This window comes from Centropristis striata, chromosome 3 (assembly GCF_030273125.1).
Source record: "Centropristis striata isolate RG_2023a ecotype Rhode Island chromosome 3, C.striata_1.0, whole genome shotgun sequence".
In the NCBI taxonomy this organism is placed as follows: domain Eukaryota; kingdom Metazoa; phylum Chordata; class Actinopteri; order Perciformes; family Serranidae; genus Centropristis; species Centropristis striata.
This window is the reverse complement of record NC_081519.1, coordinates 646205-666595: the sequence shown is the minus strand read 5'-3', so window position 1 is coordinate 666595 and position 20391 is coordinate 646205. Positions and strand designations below refer to the sequence as shown.

Sequence of the window (20391 nt, the reverse complement as noted above, 5' to 3'; positions counted from 1 at the left end):
GAGGGGACGACTCTCTATCCTTATTATCACCCTTACATAACTAACAATCTTTTATTCTCTTAAAGCCGACAGCAGCAGATCTTTGTCATGTCCTCCTGGTTTCATCAGGTTTAGAGGTTTCTGTGGTCTGATCTCGTCTCTTTGAAACTTCTTCACAGAGTTTGGTCTCAGAGTCAGAAAGTCACCTTTAGCTCTCAGCAGATTGATTTTTAGACTAAAATCTGGCAGTGAAAGGTGAGGCTGAGGAGTAACGACATGAGGGATTTTAGAGAGAATTATTCATTTTTTTACTCCTTTCTCACATCCTGCCTCTTCCTCTCTACAGCAGCCTCGTCACTAGAGGGGTCAGACACTTTCACTGGTCAAATTCAAGCACTTTTTTAAAAAAAAAAGCTTCTCCAGAACCTTTCAACGGCTGTAAATGTCTGTTTTAAATGAGTACTTCCATAATAAAAGGGTAATTTCACTTAAATGACAAATAGTCAATGAAAAACAGGCAGAACTGCAGACAGAAGAGAGGAGAGGAGATGCTGTTAGTAGTTTTGAAGTAAAATGCTGCTGTTTCTTAGTATTTCAGGTATTTTTAGAGGCAGATGACAGAAAATGAGGGGAAATGACATCAACAGGTCTGCAGATGGAATTAAAGGGACATTCTGAGGACGACGGACTGACAAGATGCTTCTTCTGAAGTTATTACACAGCATAAACGCATCATAGGTAAACTTTTCCAAGAAACAAAAAATAGAGATATGCAGTCCTAGAAAAATAAATTCTTAGTCCCATGGATGCAACACTCTAACCCAGGTATTCTCAACCGAGATGATTTCTGGGGGTCGCCAAATCATTTTGGAAGTCAGCTCTGTCTCCACTGTGTTAAAGTGTTCATGTGTTCATGTGTTAATGTGTTTTAGTCTTTTTGGTCACTTAATGTATTTTTTGGGTCATTTTGTGTCTTTTTTGATCATTTTGTGGTCAATTTGTGTCTTCTTTTGGTCATTTTGTTTCCTTTTTTGGTCATTTTATGTCTTTTTTCGTCATTGTGTCTTTTTTGGTCATTTTGTGTCTTCTTTTGGTCATTTTGTGTCTTTTTTGGTCATTTTGTGTCTTTTTTTATCATTTTGTGGTCAATTTGTGTCTTTTTTGGTCATTTTGTTTCCTTTTTTTGGTCATTTTGTGTCTTCTTTTGGTCATTTGGTTTCTTTTTTGATCATTTTGTGGTCAATTCGTGTCTTTTTTGGTCATTTTGTTTCCGTTTTTGGGTCATTTTGTTTCTTTTTTGGGTGATTAAATTGGGGGTCGCGACTCAAAAAGGTTGAGAACTACTGCTCTAACCAACAGTGTAAAGAAGTCTGTTTCTGCAAACTCATCAGCCCAGAGTTGTGATTTCACTGTCCACATGTGGAAACTAACAGTAAAGATCTCTGAAACCATCCTGCTGGCCTCTAACATCTATTATTGATTCCTGATTTATCAAGCAACTTTGTTGCTTCTTCTCAATTCTCCAATGTTCTCTGGTCAGAATCTGACTGAAGTTCTGATAGTTTTTATGCCAGAATCAACCCCTCCCTCATTGTTTTAACCAACATCATTGTTAACGGTTTCATTTTTCTTCCCTGTTTCCTCTCTCGTCTTCCTTCCAGTGTTGCCATGTGTTCCTGTTGCCGTGGAGAAGAGGAAGTCAATGGCAGCTGAGCTCCATGTGACTTTTGTCTATTTCTGTTCTTTTGCATACAATTTGTGTATCTCTGTTGTCTCCGCTCATGTTGCTGCGGCTAGAACTGATCATGCATCCGTGTCTTTAATCCCTTTAATTCTTAAGTTAGCACTAGAAGACACTGGAGCTGGACTCTGGACAGAGAGTATCAGTAGAATAATGCACATTAAAACTGTTTTTTTTTTTTATTGTAACAGTCTTTGGCCCCTTTGTGTTCAGTCCAGTGCAGCAGCTGAAGGGAAGAGTTCTCAGAGAGTAAACCTGGTTTCCTCATGATACATTATTATTTTGATATTTGGACAACAATATGATATTTGCTGATATCACAAAGTCTCCCACTATACAATTTCAACTTGATTCAGGGGCTTGTGGACGATATGATGTTCTACGTCCTTCACCTCAGCTGTTCTCAACCTTGGGGTCGGGACCCCAATTGGGGTCGCGAGATAATTTCTGGGGGTCGCCAAATTATTCTGGAAGTCAGCTCTGTCTCCACTGTGTTAAAGTGTTCATGTGTTAATGTGTTTTAGTCTTTTTGGTCATTTAATGTCTTTTATTGGTCATTTTGTGGTTTTTTTTGGTCATTTAGTGCCTTTTTTTTGTCATTTAGCGCCTTTTTTTGGTCATTTTGTGCCTTTTTAAGTCGTTTTGTGTCTTTTTTTGGTCATTTTGTTTCCTTTGTTGGTCATTTTGTGCCTTACTTCAGTCATTTTGTGTCTTTTTTTGGTAATTTTGTGCCTTTTTTGGTCATTTTGTGTCTTTTTTTGGTCATTTTGTGCCTTTTTAAGTCATTTTGTGCCTTTTTGTCATTTTGTGCCTTTTTTAAGTCATTTCGTGTCTTTTTTTGGTCATTTTGTTTCTTTTTTTTGGTCATTTTGTTTCTTTTTTGGGTGATCTGAACTGTGCCTGTGAGATTGTGTTCAGTGAGCGGGGGTCACAGACAACATGCATGTTAAATTGGGGGTCACGACTCGGGTTGACCCCCAAAGGTTGAGAACTACTGGTCTACCTGTGAGTCTCTGCAGCTCCATCAGTAGCTGATAATAATGAGGTAATAACTCCAGAGCTTGTGTTGAGCTGCAGTCATCCATCTCTCTACCTGTTGACTCTTGTTCACCATCACTCCGCCTTCATTCCTAACTTTCCTCCCTCAGTTCAGTCTCCTGCTGCTCTACAGAGTCTGGACACGCTGAGGAGGAAACGTTTGATCCACCAGGCTGAGAGGAGGAGCGGCCATCTTTAATAACGTTGGGAGGTGAAACCAGAGTTCTCCTGCTAGGTCGTCAAAAGTATCCATTCTCAGAAAAGTATCGATACTAAAACGTTGCATCCAGATATAATGCTCATTTTAAAAAGTATCGATAAATGTTGGTGACTGAAAAGTTATTTTCTCTCACCTGAACGCACCATCATTAGTTTTCTGTGAGGTCTCTCCTTCCTCATTCTCTCCGTTCTTCTCCTCCTATCCAATCATTTCCTCCCTTTGTCCTCTCTCACATTCTTCCTTCTGTCCTCTACTTCCTCTCTTTTTCTTTTTCCTCATCACAACTTCCTGTCCTCCTCAGCAATCACACACCTTTACCTGTGTGTTCCCAAGTGTTTATTGTTTATTGTTAAAAAGATCCCCATTAGCTGTCACCAAAAGTGGGAGGAGCTAGTCTTCCTGGGGTCCACAAGACAAAACAAAAATCACTTCACAATTAAACATTGTAGACATTATTATTATATACGTCATCAGAAATCATTCAGAATAAGTTATTACATTCATATCTATTACATTAATTCTCACTTTCATACAGTAAATATGTTAATTCACTACTCACAAATTTAAATAGCGCATTCTCAAGTAATAATTAAAAGATACTTTACTATTCAGTTCACGTATATTCAGTGGGCAATTATTCCAATAACTGATAGCACGACTTGTGTTTCTATAATATGTGTTTGTTGTAGGGCTGGGCGATATGAACCAAAAGTCATATCCCCATATATTTAGGCTCAATATCGATATATATATCGCAATTTTATTTATCGCAACATGAGAGCAAATGTTCAGGCAAAGGCAAATATGACATGTCACAAGAAGTTTTATTGCTTTATTATTGATTTAAGTGAACATAAATACTGTATAACATGAGTACCTTTTTTTTTTTTCAAATCAAAGCTCCATAAAGTGGAGCTTAAATATCTTAAATATAAGTATCCTATGAAATAAAATAGGCCAATCTTTTTCTGAAATAAATATATATATATATATATATATATATATATATATATATATATATATATGGGAAAGAATAACATTAACCATTAAAAAGAATGACTAAATATGACAAACCCTATTAAGAGCAGCATTTATATATATAAAGAAAGAAAAAAATTGAACTACATATAAATATATATATATATATATATATATATACATACACACACACAACTATATATCAATATATGGTCTAATTCCATATCACATTTAAAAATATATTGATATATCTTTTATATCAATATATCGCCCGCCCTAGTTTGTTGGTCAGTTCTGCAGCAAAATGAGCAAACTGTGCACATTGTGCATCTGTGTGTGTGTGTGTGTGTGTGTGTGTGTGTGTGTGTGTGTGTGTGTGTGTGTGTGTGTGTGTGTGTGTGTGTGTGTGTGTGTGTCCACGCCTACATTCACCTGAGGCTACCTATTTTCCTGTCAGCACACAGGACTTCCCTGAAATCAACTGCTCCCACACACACACACACACACACACACACACACACACACACACTATCAGAAACTATAAAGTATATCATTGATGTGACAACGCCTTGATGACATCACAAAACATTATGGCCTGTAGTTGCAGGGTGTGTTTTTGTATATGTGTGTGTGTTTGTGTGTGTGTGTGTGTGTGTGAGTGTGAGTGTGTGTGTTAATTATATATATAGACAGAAATGATTATAAAACACAGTAATGCAGTTATAACCATTGTTTACTATTGTTCACTTGGTGTTAAAGGCTGTTTGCTATTCCACACACACACACACACACACACACACACACAGCTGTCTGATTCACCTTCAGCACACAGTGCAGGGCGGATAACACACACACACACACACATAGATGCATTCACATGAACACACACACACACACACACACACAGGTTTCCTCTTCATACACTCTTATGGAAGGAGGCCGACGGTTGTTTTGAGCGATATTTTCCCTTTGAAGTCTCGTTAACGAGGAGAATAAATTTAATACTCAAACATTCATCGAGTCCTGGTGGAGGAGGATTATGTCGAGGGTGGAAAAGGACAAAAGGAGCAGAAGAACGAGGAGGAAACAGGAGGAGAAGAGGAGCAGAGGGAGGAAGGTAGTGAGCAGGACGGAGGAGGAGGAGGAGGAGGAGGAGGAGGAGTGAGGAAGGTCAAAGCCTCATAATGTCACTGAGACACTAATCAATAAGTCGTCTGTCTCTCCAGCTAAAGGTCCATCAGGCTTCACTTCATCTGCTTCCACCGTTTGGGCTCAGAAATCACCTTGTTGTGCTCGTTATTATTGCAGCTCTAATGGTTCAAACCTTCTGTTACTGTTCTCACAATAAATATATTTAGACTGAAGCAGGTTGAAGCTGCAACAACAAGTCTGGAGGTAGAAAAATGTTCTGGAAACTATTTCAATCATCAATAACCTTTACAGCTGTTGTTAAAGCAAAGAAAACAAACATTTTCAAGTTTCATGCCTGATTCTAGGGCTGGGCCATATATCGATATATTTTTAAATGTGATATGGAATTAGACCATATCGCATATTTTTGTGTCAAACAAACGTTCCTCTAGTTGAACCAGCAACGAACAATGAAATGAACAAGAAACTGAAGATAACTGTGGTGGTCTGATCATTTTTTCCATGACTCTATCTTGGGGTAGAAGGTTTTATTGCTCAGCTCTCTATGAACATGACCTCCATAACTTCTGCTGAACTCCATAAGTTGATAATCTGATTATTGTTACCGGGGATTTCCACCAAAATGTGTGTATAAAGTAAACAACAACAACAACCAACAGCTTCTCTGACGTGGAAGATCTGTTGATCTGACCATCTATCCTTATAAAAACAAGATGTTATGTCATAAATGATTGTATGCTGTTGTAAAGTGTATTTAGTTGGGCCGGGACACGGTTAAAAAAATTAATCGAATTAATTAGAGTCTTTGTAATTAATTAATCTAAATTAATCGCATTTTAATCACATATAAATATTTGACCTGAGAACAGTGAGAAGTAATTTTTTTCACATGGATTTTTAGTATACCATTGAATAATGACTGAATACATAAGCTTAAGCAACAAAAATATTGTTTATTTTTGTTCAAGTCCAACAGACCAGTGCAATTTTTGCCATTAAGTGTAGCAATAGCATATTTATAAATATAGTACATTTCATAAATGCAGGTAGCCTATAGGTAGGTAGACCTTCTGTAAACTAGAATACTTTGGTTTTTGAAGTAAAACACAATCCACGCTAGCTAGCACACTAGCCGCTAGCTGCTATATGTTTAGCATTGAGGTGATACTTGAGGCTGGATGTGCTGCTATGGTGATATGTGAATTCTTGTTGCCTAGCAACACAACCATGCTCTTATGGACGCTTCCATCCGTTGGTTTTTAGTAACTAAATGTCCCATCATCCACGGGGCCAACCAAAGGTCTCATCAGCTTCTTCATCATTTTGTGTCTTTTTGTCATTTTGTGTCTTTTGTTGTGTCTTTTTAGTTATTTTGTCTTTTTTTTTGGCTCATTTTGTGTCTTTTTGTGTCTTTGTTAGTCATTTTGTGTCTTTTTTTTTTAGTAATTTTGTCCTTTTTTTGTCTTTTTTTAGTCATTGTGTGTCTCTTTTGTCATTTTTTGGTCATATTGTGTCTTCTTTAGTAATTTTGTGTCCTATTTTAGTAATTTTGTGTCTTTTTTTGTCATTTTTTGGTCATTTTTTAGTCCTTTTGTGGCTTTTTGGTCATATTTGCCTACCAAAGCGTCTCATCAGCTTCTTCCTTCATGTTCACTGTGGTTTGTTGTTGTCTCAACTCATCAACGCTAGTTGGTGCTCCAGTATAATCGCTCCTCCTGAAACTCATCCAGTGAGAAACGTTCCGCGCTGCAAAAATAAGTGCCATTAAAATAAATCAATTTTTTAACGCGTTCATTTTTGTGTAATTAATTCATCTTAATTAACGCGTTAGCGTCCCGGCCCTAGTATTTAGTATGTAGTGTTTTAGGTGTATAGTGTGTTGTGACCCGTTTTGTTCCTTATTGTTATAGATATTATATTATATATATATGTACACTACCGGTCAAAAGTTTTAGAACAGCCCAATTTTTCCAGTTTTTTATTGAAATTCAAGCAGTTCAAGTCAAATGAACAGCTTGAAAGGGTCCAAAGGTAAGTGGTGAACTGCCAGAGGTAAATAAAAAAGGTAAGCTTAACCAAAACTGGAAAATAATGTACATTTCAGAATTATACAAGTAGGCCTTTTTCAGGGAACAAGAAATGGGTTAACAACTTAACTCTATGGAGTCTTGGGCTATTTTGTCCATTTTTGAATTCTTTTCATGTCTTTGTAAGTCATTTTGTGTCTTTTTTTGTCATTTTGTGTCTTTTTTTGGTCATTTTGCGTCTTTTTTTAGTCATTTTGTGTCTTTTGGTGTCTTTTTTGGTCATTTTGTGTCTTTTTTTTGTAATTTTGTGTCTTTTTTTGCTCATTTTGTGTCTTTTTTATGTCATCTTCTGTCTTTTTGGGTCATTTTGTGTCTTTTTTAAGTCATTTTCTGTCTTTTTTTGTCATTTTGTGTCTTTTTTTAGTCATTTTGTGTCTTTTTTTAGTCATTTTGTGTCTTTTGGTGTCTTTTTTTAAGTCATTTTGTGTCTTTTTTTGTCATTTTGTGTCTTTTTTTAGTCATTTTGTGTCTTTTTTTAGTCATTTTGTGTCTTTTTTTAAGTCATTTTGTGTCTTTTTTGTCATTTTGTGTCTTTTTTTAGTCATTTTGTGTCTTTTGGTGTCTTTTTAGGTCGTTTTGTGTCTTTTTTTAGTCCTTTAGTCCAACATAAAATGTGATTTTGAATCTTTTTTTTACTTCCAAAACACTATCATGCTCAATCAAGAATTTTAAATGTTGCAAATGTGCATTAATTTCAGAGTACACTGAGACATTAAACTGCATCATTTTCAATTAAATTCTGGGAAAGTTGGTGTGTTCTAAAACTTTTGACCAGTAGTGTACATATATATATATATTATATATCGGGTTAAATATCGTCTCAGGCTCCAGAAAGAGGATTTTTTCCTTTGACACTTGAACAACTGGTCAGAACTAATGAGGAAATATCTTATCTTATATCTTATTCATTCAATAGTTTTTTCCGCTTCACCGAGCTGGAGCTGAACTGTGACTCCTAACTAACCGGCTATAAACCAACATGACTCCTGTTCCTTCTGACTCAGAGTGATGAAGCCCTGAGGAGAGATTTATTCATCTAGCAGCAACTCTACTGAATTAGACATGACTCTGGCAGATGGAAGGAGTGCCCCCGTTGGTCTGCTGCCACGTTGGTAAAGTACCAGGATGTGATTCACACACACACACACACACACACACACACACACACACACACACACACACACACACACACACACACACACACACACACACACACACACACACACACACACACACACACACACACACACACACACTCTAACCATCCCTCTTCCCTGTTATCTGACAGCAGTGACTCATGTTCTCTGTTCTCACCACAGGATGTCTGCAAGTTCCATCACGCTACATTCAGGAACAAAACGAGAACTGCCTCCTGTTCCTCAAACTCACCATCATCATCATCATCATCATCATCATCTCACGGAGACCCAACAGTCCAGATAACTCCCAGCATAAAGCAACACATCTTCAGTGGTCAAATTCAAGCACTTTAAGGACTTTCCAGGTCCATTTTCAAGCTTTTGCAGGACCTTCCAACGGTTGTAAATGTCATGTTTTAGATGAGAACTTCCATACTAAAAGGGCTCATTTCACTTAACCACACCACCAGCAATGGTATTACACTTTTAACAGCTAAAAGTAGTTTGCTAATCTCATAAAACATATAGTCTAGACAGAATTGTCCAAAAAGTGAAAGTGAGGAGCATTTATGGGTACAAGTCAGGAACCGGCCTACTTTACTTATTTCAAGGGTGCTGAATCCAAAAAAAAATGGTTCCCAAGCAAAATTTAGAGTTTACAAAAAAACTAGGGGAAAATGGTCCAACGACTGAGCAAGATGGGCAATTGGTGGCCATTTGATACAAATTAAACTCAAAATTTCGCTTGGGAACCATTTTTTTTGGACTCAGCACCCTTGAGATCTGTAAGGTAGGCCGGTTCCTGACTTGTACCCATAAATGCTCCTCACTTCTTATAGGAGGCCTTTATTCTGAAATCCGTCTAGACTAATACTGGTATGTGAATCTAGAGGCTAGGAGCTAAAGGAAGCTGACAGAAACCACCAACCAGCAGCTGGAGGAACTAAACACCAGCCAAACTAGGAGGAAAGAGCAGAAATAGTTGAGGAGCCTAGTTCACATCCACTAGAACTAGAACAACTCCTTCAGTCAGAAGATACAGGAGAGCAACAAGAAACATCTAGAAACTAGAAGCTCTTCATCTCAGATTATAGGCTCCAGGCTGCTACTTTACACAGTTTGTTCCATTGAACATGTGGTTAAATATAGTCAGATTACAAGAGAAATACAGGAAGAACTTCAAGCATTTACAAGCACTTCATCCAAAATCCTTGAAGCACTTTTAAACCTTGAAATTCAACATTAAAACTCAAGCATTTCAAGGATTTAAAGCCCCTGTAAGGACCCTGATAAAGGGTCCTTCCTGTCTGTTTGAGTCCCAACTAGCCGTGTGCCATATCGTATCGTTCACGATAATATCAGTATATTTTTTTTATGGTTAAAAAAAATGCATATCATGATATTGGCCCTCCAAACACACTGCTGCATTATGCCGTTCGTTAGCCACGAGCTAACATTAGCTAACAATTAAAGTTGTTTTAATCACAAAAAGCTACTTACTCTCTGTCGCTAAACGCATGCAGTTTTCAAAATAAGAGCACAGTGTGTTGACAGAATCCACCACAGAATTTACAAGAAGACTGTCAAAATAAGAGCCTTAAATTAAACATACAAGAACCTTTATTCTTCTTTATAAAATGTCATTAAAATATGCCCCCGGAACCCCTAAATGGTTATTTTTATTATTTGCTCAAACTCAAGAGTCAAGAGTAATTTTTTTGCATTTGGCAACTGTTGAGATTTGCACTTCACACTACATTTTAGATTTTTATTTATTTATACAGACTAAAAAAATCATATTTTCTATATATTTTTAAGTATTTCGTAATATCGTCAAGAATATCGTTAAAATAGCCTGAAATATTGTGATATTATTTTAGGGCCGTATCGCCCAGCCCTAGTCCCAACGTGACTAAAACTCTGTTCACCTTTAACAAACAAACTGATTAACTAACAGACCAACACTCTGCACACACAGCAGGCTACTGGAGGTTATATGAGTCAACTGAAGATCCACGATTACAAAATATTCCTGTATTTTTTAAAGCTGAATCATCGTTTGTGGTTTGACAAGTCGCAATCATTTCCACAGAACAAAACAGTCACACAAGCATGAAGGAACCACTCAAACAAACAGTTTGATCTGTTGCATTAACCAGTTTTCTCTCTGGTATGAAAGACATCCAGGAGAATAGATGCTGATTCATGTTCTGCTGATCATCTAAACCAGGGATGGGCCCCTTAATGCTGCAGGGCCTCAGTTTATCATGTTCACTACCACAGGGCCACATATAGGAGCATCACTTAACCAGATATGATGAAACTACAATTTTAAATATGTTTACAGTGCAGCAACTTAACATATTTCATGCTCTAATGCATGTTTAACAGTATAAATAGGAATACAAAAGGTTTGAAGCTAATAAAAAATAACCACTTACTGTGATTTCTTTACTTTCAGTGCAAGAACAGCAGACCAACATTAATTACAAGAAGTCATTTTGTGCATTTTTACACTGCACTTTGAAGATTTCATGCTCAAATGCATGTAGTTGTACTGAGGGCCACTTCAGGTGAGGGTGAGGGCCGTATGTGGCCCCCGGGCCTCCAGTTGACCATCCCTGTATATAGATGTGGATTCCTTTAAATAGTTTATTGAAGAATCGTGGCCAAGATAAGTGGACTGAGAGGGGATTTAACTAAAGAATATATGTAAATTCATGTAAAAAGACTGAACGACTGAACTTCAACTAACTCTACATGAGTAGTGTGTCGGCCTCCATTACTAATTCATCTTTATGTAACACATTTGTATTAGTTTGGTGTTTGCCTCAGGCAAGAATCACTGAAGCAAACAGTTTGTTCTTAAACTGATCTGTTGCAAAGAGAGCTTCACGTCTGCTGCAGCCATGTTGGATCTGTTAGAAAACTACAAAACTACAAAACTACAAGCGTCCGTCGGCTATAGACACCAGACCCCTTCGCAGTTTGAAATGAAATGGAGCCTGCAAGGCATTCTGGGTAAACCAGGCTAGCAGGACATCACACTCTACTAAAGTTATTTATTACTTATTGTCACATAGATGCTAAAACAATTCAATTCAACTTTATTTACAGAGCGCATTTCATGCACAAGGCTGACTCAATGTGCTTCACAATGTATACACATATTACAGTTAAAAAACAAAAGAAAAAACAAACAAACAAACAATTAAAAAAATAAATTACCAATTAATTAAAGAGTGCAGGTAGGCAAGCTATGTCATATTCACCACATACACACTGACTTAATCACACACACACACACACACACACACACACACACACACACACACACAGTTCAACCGAATGCTGCTGAAAAAAGATCGGTTTTTAAATCAGTTTATAAAAATCAGACGGTAAAATGAGTCATGTGGACGTAACGGAGGAGTCAGAAACACTAGAGACTCTCTGGATATTTAGGACAAGAAGGTGCGTTCAGGGCCAACTGGAAATGTAGAAACTGAAGACAGACAGACAGACAGACAGACAGAAAGACAGACAGACAGACAGACAGACAGACAGACAGACAGACAGACAGACAGCAAAGGGCAGCCTGCTAACAAACATCAAAGAGCTCCCAGCTGGTGAAGCCCCGCCCCCTCCAGCTGGTGAAGCCCCGCCCCCTCCAGCTGGTGAAGCCCCGCCCCCTCCAGCTCTGATGGCCCTCTTCCAGTAGTAACTCTGCTCATTCATTACCCAATCAACATCCACTCGTTCTAAATGCAGACAATAATAACATGTTTTATATGGATCTGGAGCTGACTCATTCATTTCTGGGCTCTTTGTTTCACTTCTCACCTAGATTTACAACATTTCATGCTTTATTTTTAACCTTTTCCAGCTCACTGACATGACTCCAGATACTGGATGAAGAACGAGCTTCTGACAGCCTCGATGAAGGGAGAAATCTAGATTATTATAGTCGTAAATGGAAATGTTATGTGAAGCAATGCAGGGAAATCTCCATTAAGAGTGAATGGAGCAGCAGGACTCACATCTGACGCAAAAAATATTTATTTTTTCATTTAAAAAGGTTTATGATGCCTTGATATTACTCAGCATGTAAAGGTTTTACAGGAAAAGAGAAAAAAAGATCAGAAAAAATAAGGGGAAAATTAAGAGAAATCTGCAAAATAAAAACAGAATGCATTGCAGACGAAATCTAGTTTATTTTTTATATTTAAATATGTTTATATGTGCTGCCTTGATGCCACTCACTGTAACAGTTTTACAGGGAAAAAGTAAAACAAAAAAAAAAAACAAATTAAAAAATAAAACATTATCCAGAGGAAAACAACAAAAGTATAAGCTTTTTTTTTTTAGAAAAATTAGAAGAATTAAGAGAAAGATGCAAAATAAATACAAAATGTGTTGCAGACTAAATCTAGGTTTTTTTTAATTTAACAATTAATATATTTTCTGCCTTGATGCCACTCACTGTAACGGGTTTACAGGGAAAAAGTCAAAACAAATTTTTTTTATAAAAATAAAACATTATCCAGAGGAAAACAGTAAAGGTAAAGCTTGGTAAAAATGAGAAGAATTAAGAGAAAGATGCAAAATAAATACAAAATGTGTTGCACACTGAATCTAGTTTATTTTATTATTTAAAAATGAATAAATGTGCTGCCTTGATGCCACTCACTGTGTAACGGTTTTACAGGAAAAAGTCAAAATAAAATAAAAAAGTAAAAATAAAATAAAAAATTATCCAGAGGAAAACAGTAAAGGTAAAAGCTCAGAAAAATGAGGAAAAATAGAAGAATTAAGAGAACGATGCAAAATAAATACGAAATGCATTGCAGACTTAATCTATTTTTTTTATTTATTTAAAAATGTGTATAGTGCTGCCTTGATGCCACTCACTGTGTAACGGTTTGACAGGAAAAGTCAAACTAAAAAAAAGTAAACAAAAAATTAAACATTATCCAGAGGAAAACAAAAATGTAAACTCAGATTTTATTTTAGAAAAATTAGAAGAATTAAGAGAAACATCCAAATAAATACAAAATGCATTGTAAGCTAAATCTAGTTTATTTTTTTATTTAAAAATGAATATATGTGCTGCCTTGATACCACTCACTGTAACAGTTTTACAGGGAAAAAGCCAAACTAATTTTTTTTTTTTTATAATTAAATATTATCCAGAGGAAAACAGCAAAAGTATAAGCTCAGAAAATGTTTAGAAAAACTAGAAGAATTAAGAGAAAGATGCTAAATAAATATGAAATGCATTGCAGACTAAATCTAGTTTTTTTATTATTTAAAAATGTTTATAGTGCTGCCTTGATGCCACTCACTGTGTAACGGTTTTACAGGAAAAGTCAAACTAAAAAAAAGTTTAAAAATAATAATAATTAAACATTATCCAGAGGAAAACAAAATTGTAAGCTCAGATTTTTAATAAATGCAAAATGCATTGTAAGCTAGATGTAGTTTATTTTTTTATTTAAAAATGAATATATGTGCTGCCTTGATACCACTCACTAACAGTTTTACAGGGAAAAAGTAAAAATAAAAAAATAAAAATAATAATTAAACATTATCCAGAGGAAAACAGCAAAACTATAAGCTCAGAAAATGTTTAGAAAAACTAGAAGAATTAAGAGAAAGATGCTAAATAAATATGAAATGCATTGCAGACTAAATCTAGTTTTTTTATTCATTTAAAAATGTTTATAGTGCTGCCTTGATGCCACTCACTGTGTAACGGTTTGACAGGAAAAGTCAAACTAAAAAAAAGTAAACAAAAAATTAAACATTATCCAGAGGAAAACAAAAATGTAAACTCAGATTTTATTTTAGAAAAATTAGAAGAATTAAGAGAAACATCCAAATAAATACAAAATGCATTGTAAGCTAAATCTAGTTTATTTTTTTATTTAAAAATGAATATATGTGCTGCCTTGATACCACTCACTGTAACAGTTTTACAGGGAAAAAGCCAAACTAATTTTTTTTTTTTTATAATTAAATATTATCCAGAGGAAAACAGCAAAAGTATAAGCTCAGAAAATGTTTAGAAAAACTAGAAGAATTAAGAGAAAGATGCTAAATAAATATGAAATGCATTGCAGACTAAATCTAGTTTTTTTATTATTTAAAAATGTTTATAGTGCTGCCTTGATGCCACTCACTGTGTAACGGTTTTACAGGAAAAGTCAAACTAAAAAAAAGTTTAAAAATAATAATAATTAAACATTATCCAGAGGAAAACAAAATTGTAAGCTCAGATTTTTAATAAATGCAAAATGCATTGTAAGCTAGATGTAGTTTATTTTTTTATTTAAAAATGAATATATGTGCTGCCTTGATACCACTCACTAACAGTTTTACAGGGAAAAAGTAAAAATAAAAAAATAAAAATAATAATTAAACATTATCCAGAGGAAAACAGCAAAACTATAAGCTCAGAAAATGTTTAGAAAAACTAGAAGAATTAAGAGAAAGATGCTAAATAAATATGAAATGCATTGCAGACTAAATCTAGTTTTTTTATTCATTTAAAAATGTTTATAGTGCTGCCTTGATGCCACTCACTGTGTAACGGTTTTACAGGAAAAGTCAAACTAAAAACAAGTTTTAAAAAAATACTTTTTTTTAGTTTTTTTTTTAGAAAAATTAGAAGAATTAAGAGAAAGATGCTAAATAAATACAAAATGCATTGTAAGCTAAATCTAGTTTATTTTTTTATTTAAAAATGAATATATGTGCTGCCTTGATACCACTCACTGTAACAGTTTTACAGGGAAAAAGTCAAACTAAAAAAATGTAAAAAATAATTAAACATTATCAAGAGGAAAACAGCTAAAGTAAAAGCTCAGAAAATGTTTAGAAAAACTAGAAGAATTAAGAGAAAGATGCTAAATAAATACAAAATGTGTTGCATACTAAATCTAGTTTATTTTATTATTTAAAAATGAATAAATGTGCTGCCTTGATGCCACTCACTGTGTAACGGTTTTACAGGAAAAGTCAAACTAAAAAAAAGTTTTAAAAAATAATAATTAAACATTATCCAGAGGAAAACAAAATTGTAAGCTCAGATTTTTAATAAATGCAAAATGCATTGTAAGCTAGATGTAGTTTTTTTTTTATTTAAAAATGTTTATATGTGCTGCCTTGATGCCACTCACTGTAACAGTTTTACAGGGAAAAAGTCAAAATAAAAAAATAAAAAAAAAATTAAACATTATCCAGAGGAAAACAGCTAAAGTATAAGCTCAGAAAATGTTTAGAAAAACTAGAAGAATTAAGAGAAAGATGCTAAATAAATATGAAATGCATTGCAGACTAAATCTAGTTTTTTTTATTCATTTAAAATTGTTTATAGTGCTGCCTTGATGCCACTCACTGTGTAACGGTTTTACAGGAAAAGTCAAACTAAAAACAAGTTTTAAAAAAATACTTTTTTTTAGTTTTTTTTTAGAAAAATTAGAAGAATTAAGAGAAAGATGCTAAATAAATACAAAATGCATTGTAAGCTAGATGTAGTTTATTTTTTTTATTTAAAAATGTTTATATGTGCTGCCTTGATGCCACTCACTGTAACAGTTTTACAGGGAAAAAGTCAAACTAAAAAAAATTAAAAAATAATTAAACATTATCCAGAGGAAAACAGCAAAAGTAAAAGCTCAGAAAATGTTTAGAAAAACTAGAAAAATTCAGAGAAAGATGCTAAATAAATACAAGATGCATTGCAGACAAGCCAGATTTTCAGGCATAAAATGCAAAAACAAGACATAAACTGGTATTAAAGATATTTAGATGATTTTGAGGAGATTAAAATGTAAATGTGAAGAGATTTTTTACCTTCATGTCGTTCATGATGAGCTGGAAGAGCCCTCCCAAGGCGCTGCATTCCTTCTCTATACCCGCATCCATTTTTCCACAGGCTCGGAAAAAAACACTTCCAAACTTTTTACCTCTCAGAGGAGCAAAAAAAAAAAACTTCCAGCCAAGTTTAGAAATACTCCAAGAGAAGAATCAATAGAGGCTTTTAGTTTGATAGAGGAGGAGGAGGGGGGGGGGGGGGGGTTACAACACCCCGAGGGCAAAGTCCACCTTAAAAAAAAAAAAAAAAAAAAAGAGAGAGACGCCAAAAACTGGAGTGGAGCAAAAAAAAAAAAAAAAGAGGAAAAAACCATTGAGGAGTAAAATCCAAGGTTGAGTCAGCCGCTGCTGCCAGCCGGCCAACTGGTCACACACCACATCATACTGGGAGGAATAACAGCGGACTGACTGGCTGACTGGGAGGAAAATGTCTGACTGGTTTTTGCTGCTCGGAGTCCCGATAGAAGGAGAAGAGCAGCGAGCTGCAGCAACCTGTGACCGATCAAACACGAGACCGATCAATCACTTCGGATCGATAAAGCTGCTCTCTGGTCCCGGTTCGGCTCGGGTTCTCCCGCTGGGTTCTCCTGGTTCCTCCTCAACTCTCCTCTCAGTGGTTCCACGTTGTTTTCTCGCTACTTTGTGGCGGAGAGCAGCAGAATCTCCGGTTCCTCCGCTGCGAGTCCGACCTGCAGAATGAGTGAACACCGAACAGCGCGGGAAGTTAGCGGCAGCGTGGCACACTCACATCCGGCACCGGACTTTCACAATAAAAGCTTCAAAGACGAGACACTACAGCAGAGATACTCAACCTGGTTCGTCCATGGTGCACACCAGTGGCGGTTCTACCCAGGGGCCTCCAGGGGCCACTGCCCCTGTGAAGAAGCCTTTGGCCCCTGCTGTGGCCCCTGTGTCAAATTAATAATAAAATGATTAATTTGTAAAGATGAGAGACGGAACAATTGTTTCTGATTTTTTGTTCAAACAATATCTCATTGTAGACAAAATTGTATAATAGTTTAATTGTGCAATAAAAGCTTGTGTAAATATTTAAAAAAAGATCATTCTCACTGTACTGCACTTTCAAAATAAAAAAAGGAATTGTGCACAAAAATGAGAAATGTCATTGTCATACAAAAATAGTTGTTATTGTTGGTAAGTCTCATTGTTTCAATAAATGTATTTGTATCTTCCAGATATACTTAAATGAGATTTTTAAATAAGCTAAAATAAAATATCATATTTGCTGTTTTTAATGTGCCCCTCTGATTAAACACTGGCCCCTGCTTGGCCCCCACAGTAAAACTGGTCTAGAACCACCACTGGTCCATGGTGCACACCAAGGTTATAATAGTTTTGGATTTTTCATTAGTTTTAGTTTTAATTTCGTTGTCAATTTTTGTTTTCAAATTCAGTTCGTTTTAATGAGTTTTTAGAGTGAGTTTGCTAGTTTTGATTAGTTGTTTTTTTTGGAAAATGCTTAGTTTTAGTGTAGTTTTTATTAGTTTTAGTTTTTTGTAATGGGGTATTTGTTGGGTCCAGATTCAATAAGGTCACAATAAATGTTTCCTTTATTTCCTTTGTCTGATCCACCTCAGCCCCAATAAGTTTATTAAGTCATAAAACCAGATAGATGAAATAGATTTCATATCAACCAAAAAGGTTTACAGATGAAAAAAGTTGTCAAAAACGAAAACTAAGGACATTTTCACTATAATTTTAGTTAGTTTTAGTTAGTTTTGTAACCACAAAATACAGTTTCAGTTAGTTATCGTTTTTTAAAAACTCCCATTTTTATTTTTATTTCAGTTAACGAAAATGTTTTTTCAATTCTAGTTTTCGTTATTTCGTTAGTTTTCGTTAATTATAATAACCTTGGTGCGCACATCATTAAAGCTAATTAATAGGCCTACAAAAGTGCAGAATAATATTTCACTGGTTTATTATGCCACTTTAACATGTTTGCACTACTAGTTTTTGAGTTTTGTTTGTTTTTGTTTTTTTGTTTGTTCGTTTTTTGTTTCGTAATTATCTGCTTTTTTACATCATGGCCAGGGGACGACAGATGAAATTGCACTGTTCCCTTTTAAATAAACTAATAATAGTAATAGTTTGGTCTTGGTTGTTTGTTTGTTTGTGTTTTTATTTTATACTTTTTTTATTTTTTATCTTCATTATATTTCTATTTCATTTTTATTATTCTATTTTTTAAACTGTTTTACTCTGAATTCTACTGAATTCCCCCATGGGGGATCAATAAAGGCATATCTTATCTTATTATATTTGTCTTGATCAATTAAAAATTGCAGCTGGAAAAAAAATTGAGCTAATTTTAACAACTTTATGTAACATTGTGTTGCTTAATTTAAACTAAAAATATCATAGATGATTTGTTAATTATACTTTGCATCAATAATCTTCATTCTTAGCACATAATTGACCGTTCAAGCTGGTGCTGATTCTGAAAAGTATTATAATCAAGTTCGACTTAAAGTTTATTATATTTGTTTTCATCAATTGAAAATTGCAGCTGGTAAAAGTGGAGCTAATTTTAACAACTCTATTGTTGCTTTATTTAAACTAAATTCATCATAATTAATTTGTTAATTATATTATTCATCAATATTCTTAATTATTGGCACATAGTTGGCCATTCAAGCTGGTGCTGATTCTGAAAAGTATTATAATGAAGCTTGACTTAAAGTAGGCCTACAAAAGATATAGAATAATATATTATTGGATTATTTTATTGATGTAATTATGTTTTAATCGATTTTAAACTGCCACTGGTAAAAGTGGCACTAATTTTAAAAAAAAATGTATATAACATTATTTTGTTAAATTGCAAATAATTAAAGCTGGCGCTGATTCTGAGAAACATAATTATCATATTATATTCACATTTTTACTTACATGCACACTTTATGATAATAAAATGCAAAAACCACATAGTTTTTCTCATGCATTATTCCTGTTTTTGCACTTATATTTCTGTATACTACAGCATGGATTTTTCTGTGGCATTTCAAAGGTATTTGTGTATTGACGTCACATTCTGGAGGAGTTTCAGACCAATTCAGCACCAAATGTGGGTAACAAATGGTATCAACCCAAAACTGCTGTCAATAACCAAAATAAAACAGCTTTAAAATGTCCATCTTGTGTTTCTAAGTAGTAAGTTTGATATTTAACATCCATTACATTAACTAACTGCAGTTCACAGGTAATAAAATGTTATTTTTTTCTTCATTTGTGTCATATAGCTTTTACATTTTGTCTATTAGTTAAACTAAATAAAATAATCTCTTTCTTGGTTATTTATATGTAAATTTAACAAAGTGTAAATAATGTAGTACTTGTATTACATACACTTTGTTTAGTTTAATACCCTCAAATAACATGTATAAGCTAATTCATATGGCTGACAAACTAGCTATACATTTTGTTTTTTAAACCTTTGAAGCCTTATTGTGAAGGCCGTGAAGCTTCCGGTTGACGCTAAGTTCGCTGCGCTTGACGCAGCTGCGTGTCTGTGATGGAGGAGGTTTGTTGTGTGTCGGGGACGCGGCAGTCCGGCGGGGCGGAGTCAGCGGGAGGAGTTAGTCCCGACAGGAGGAGATCTGGTGACTTCACTCAGACTTTACTGGGAGGTGAAACAAACAACAAATATGTACAAGTACACAGATATAAAAAACATTTAAACGGGAGATTTAAAAAAATGTTTAACCACAAACTGCAATGTTGAGCTTTTAAAACAGATATTTATTAACAAACTATAATTAAAACAGCACACATGGAATTTAAAAGTGGTAGATGTAAATATCATCCCGCCACAAGGAGGCGACAGAGATTAATAGAGATACTTTACCTTCACTGTGGAACAAGAAGTAATCAGATACTTTACTGAAGTAAAAGTACACAAGTATCAGCATTAAAATGTACTTAAAGTATCAAAAGTAAAAGGAGTTATGCAGAATGAACAACTCATATTGTTATTTATATTCCAAAAATATCATTGGATTATTATTATTGTTGCTGTTGTTGTTGTTGTTGTTGTTGTTATCATTATTATTATTGTTATTATTCTAATCATTGTTATTATTATTATTATTATCATTATCATTATTATTATTATCATCATATCATTACTTTTATCATTAATATTATTATTATCATTACTAT

The 20391-nt window shown here is 34.6% G+C and overlaps 1 protein-coding gene across 1 annotated transcript in view; it reads right to left on the bottom strand.

Moving 5' to 3' along the window:
* Positions 1-17003, bottom strand: part of mtss1 (MTSS I-BAR domain containing 1) — a 104484-nt gene extending 87481 nt beyond the window's left edge. The window contains 1 exon segment of the mRNA XM_059330227.1: positions 16189-17003. Coding sequence (XP_059186210.1) covers positions 16189-16260 — 72 coding nt within the window. The 5' untranslated portion in view covers positions 16261-17003.
* Positions 17004-20391: the final 3388 nt, after the last annotated feature.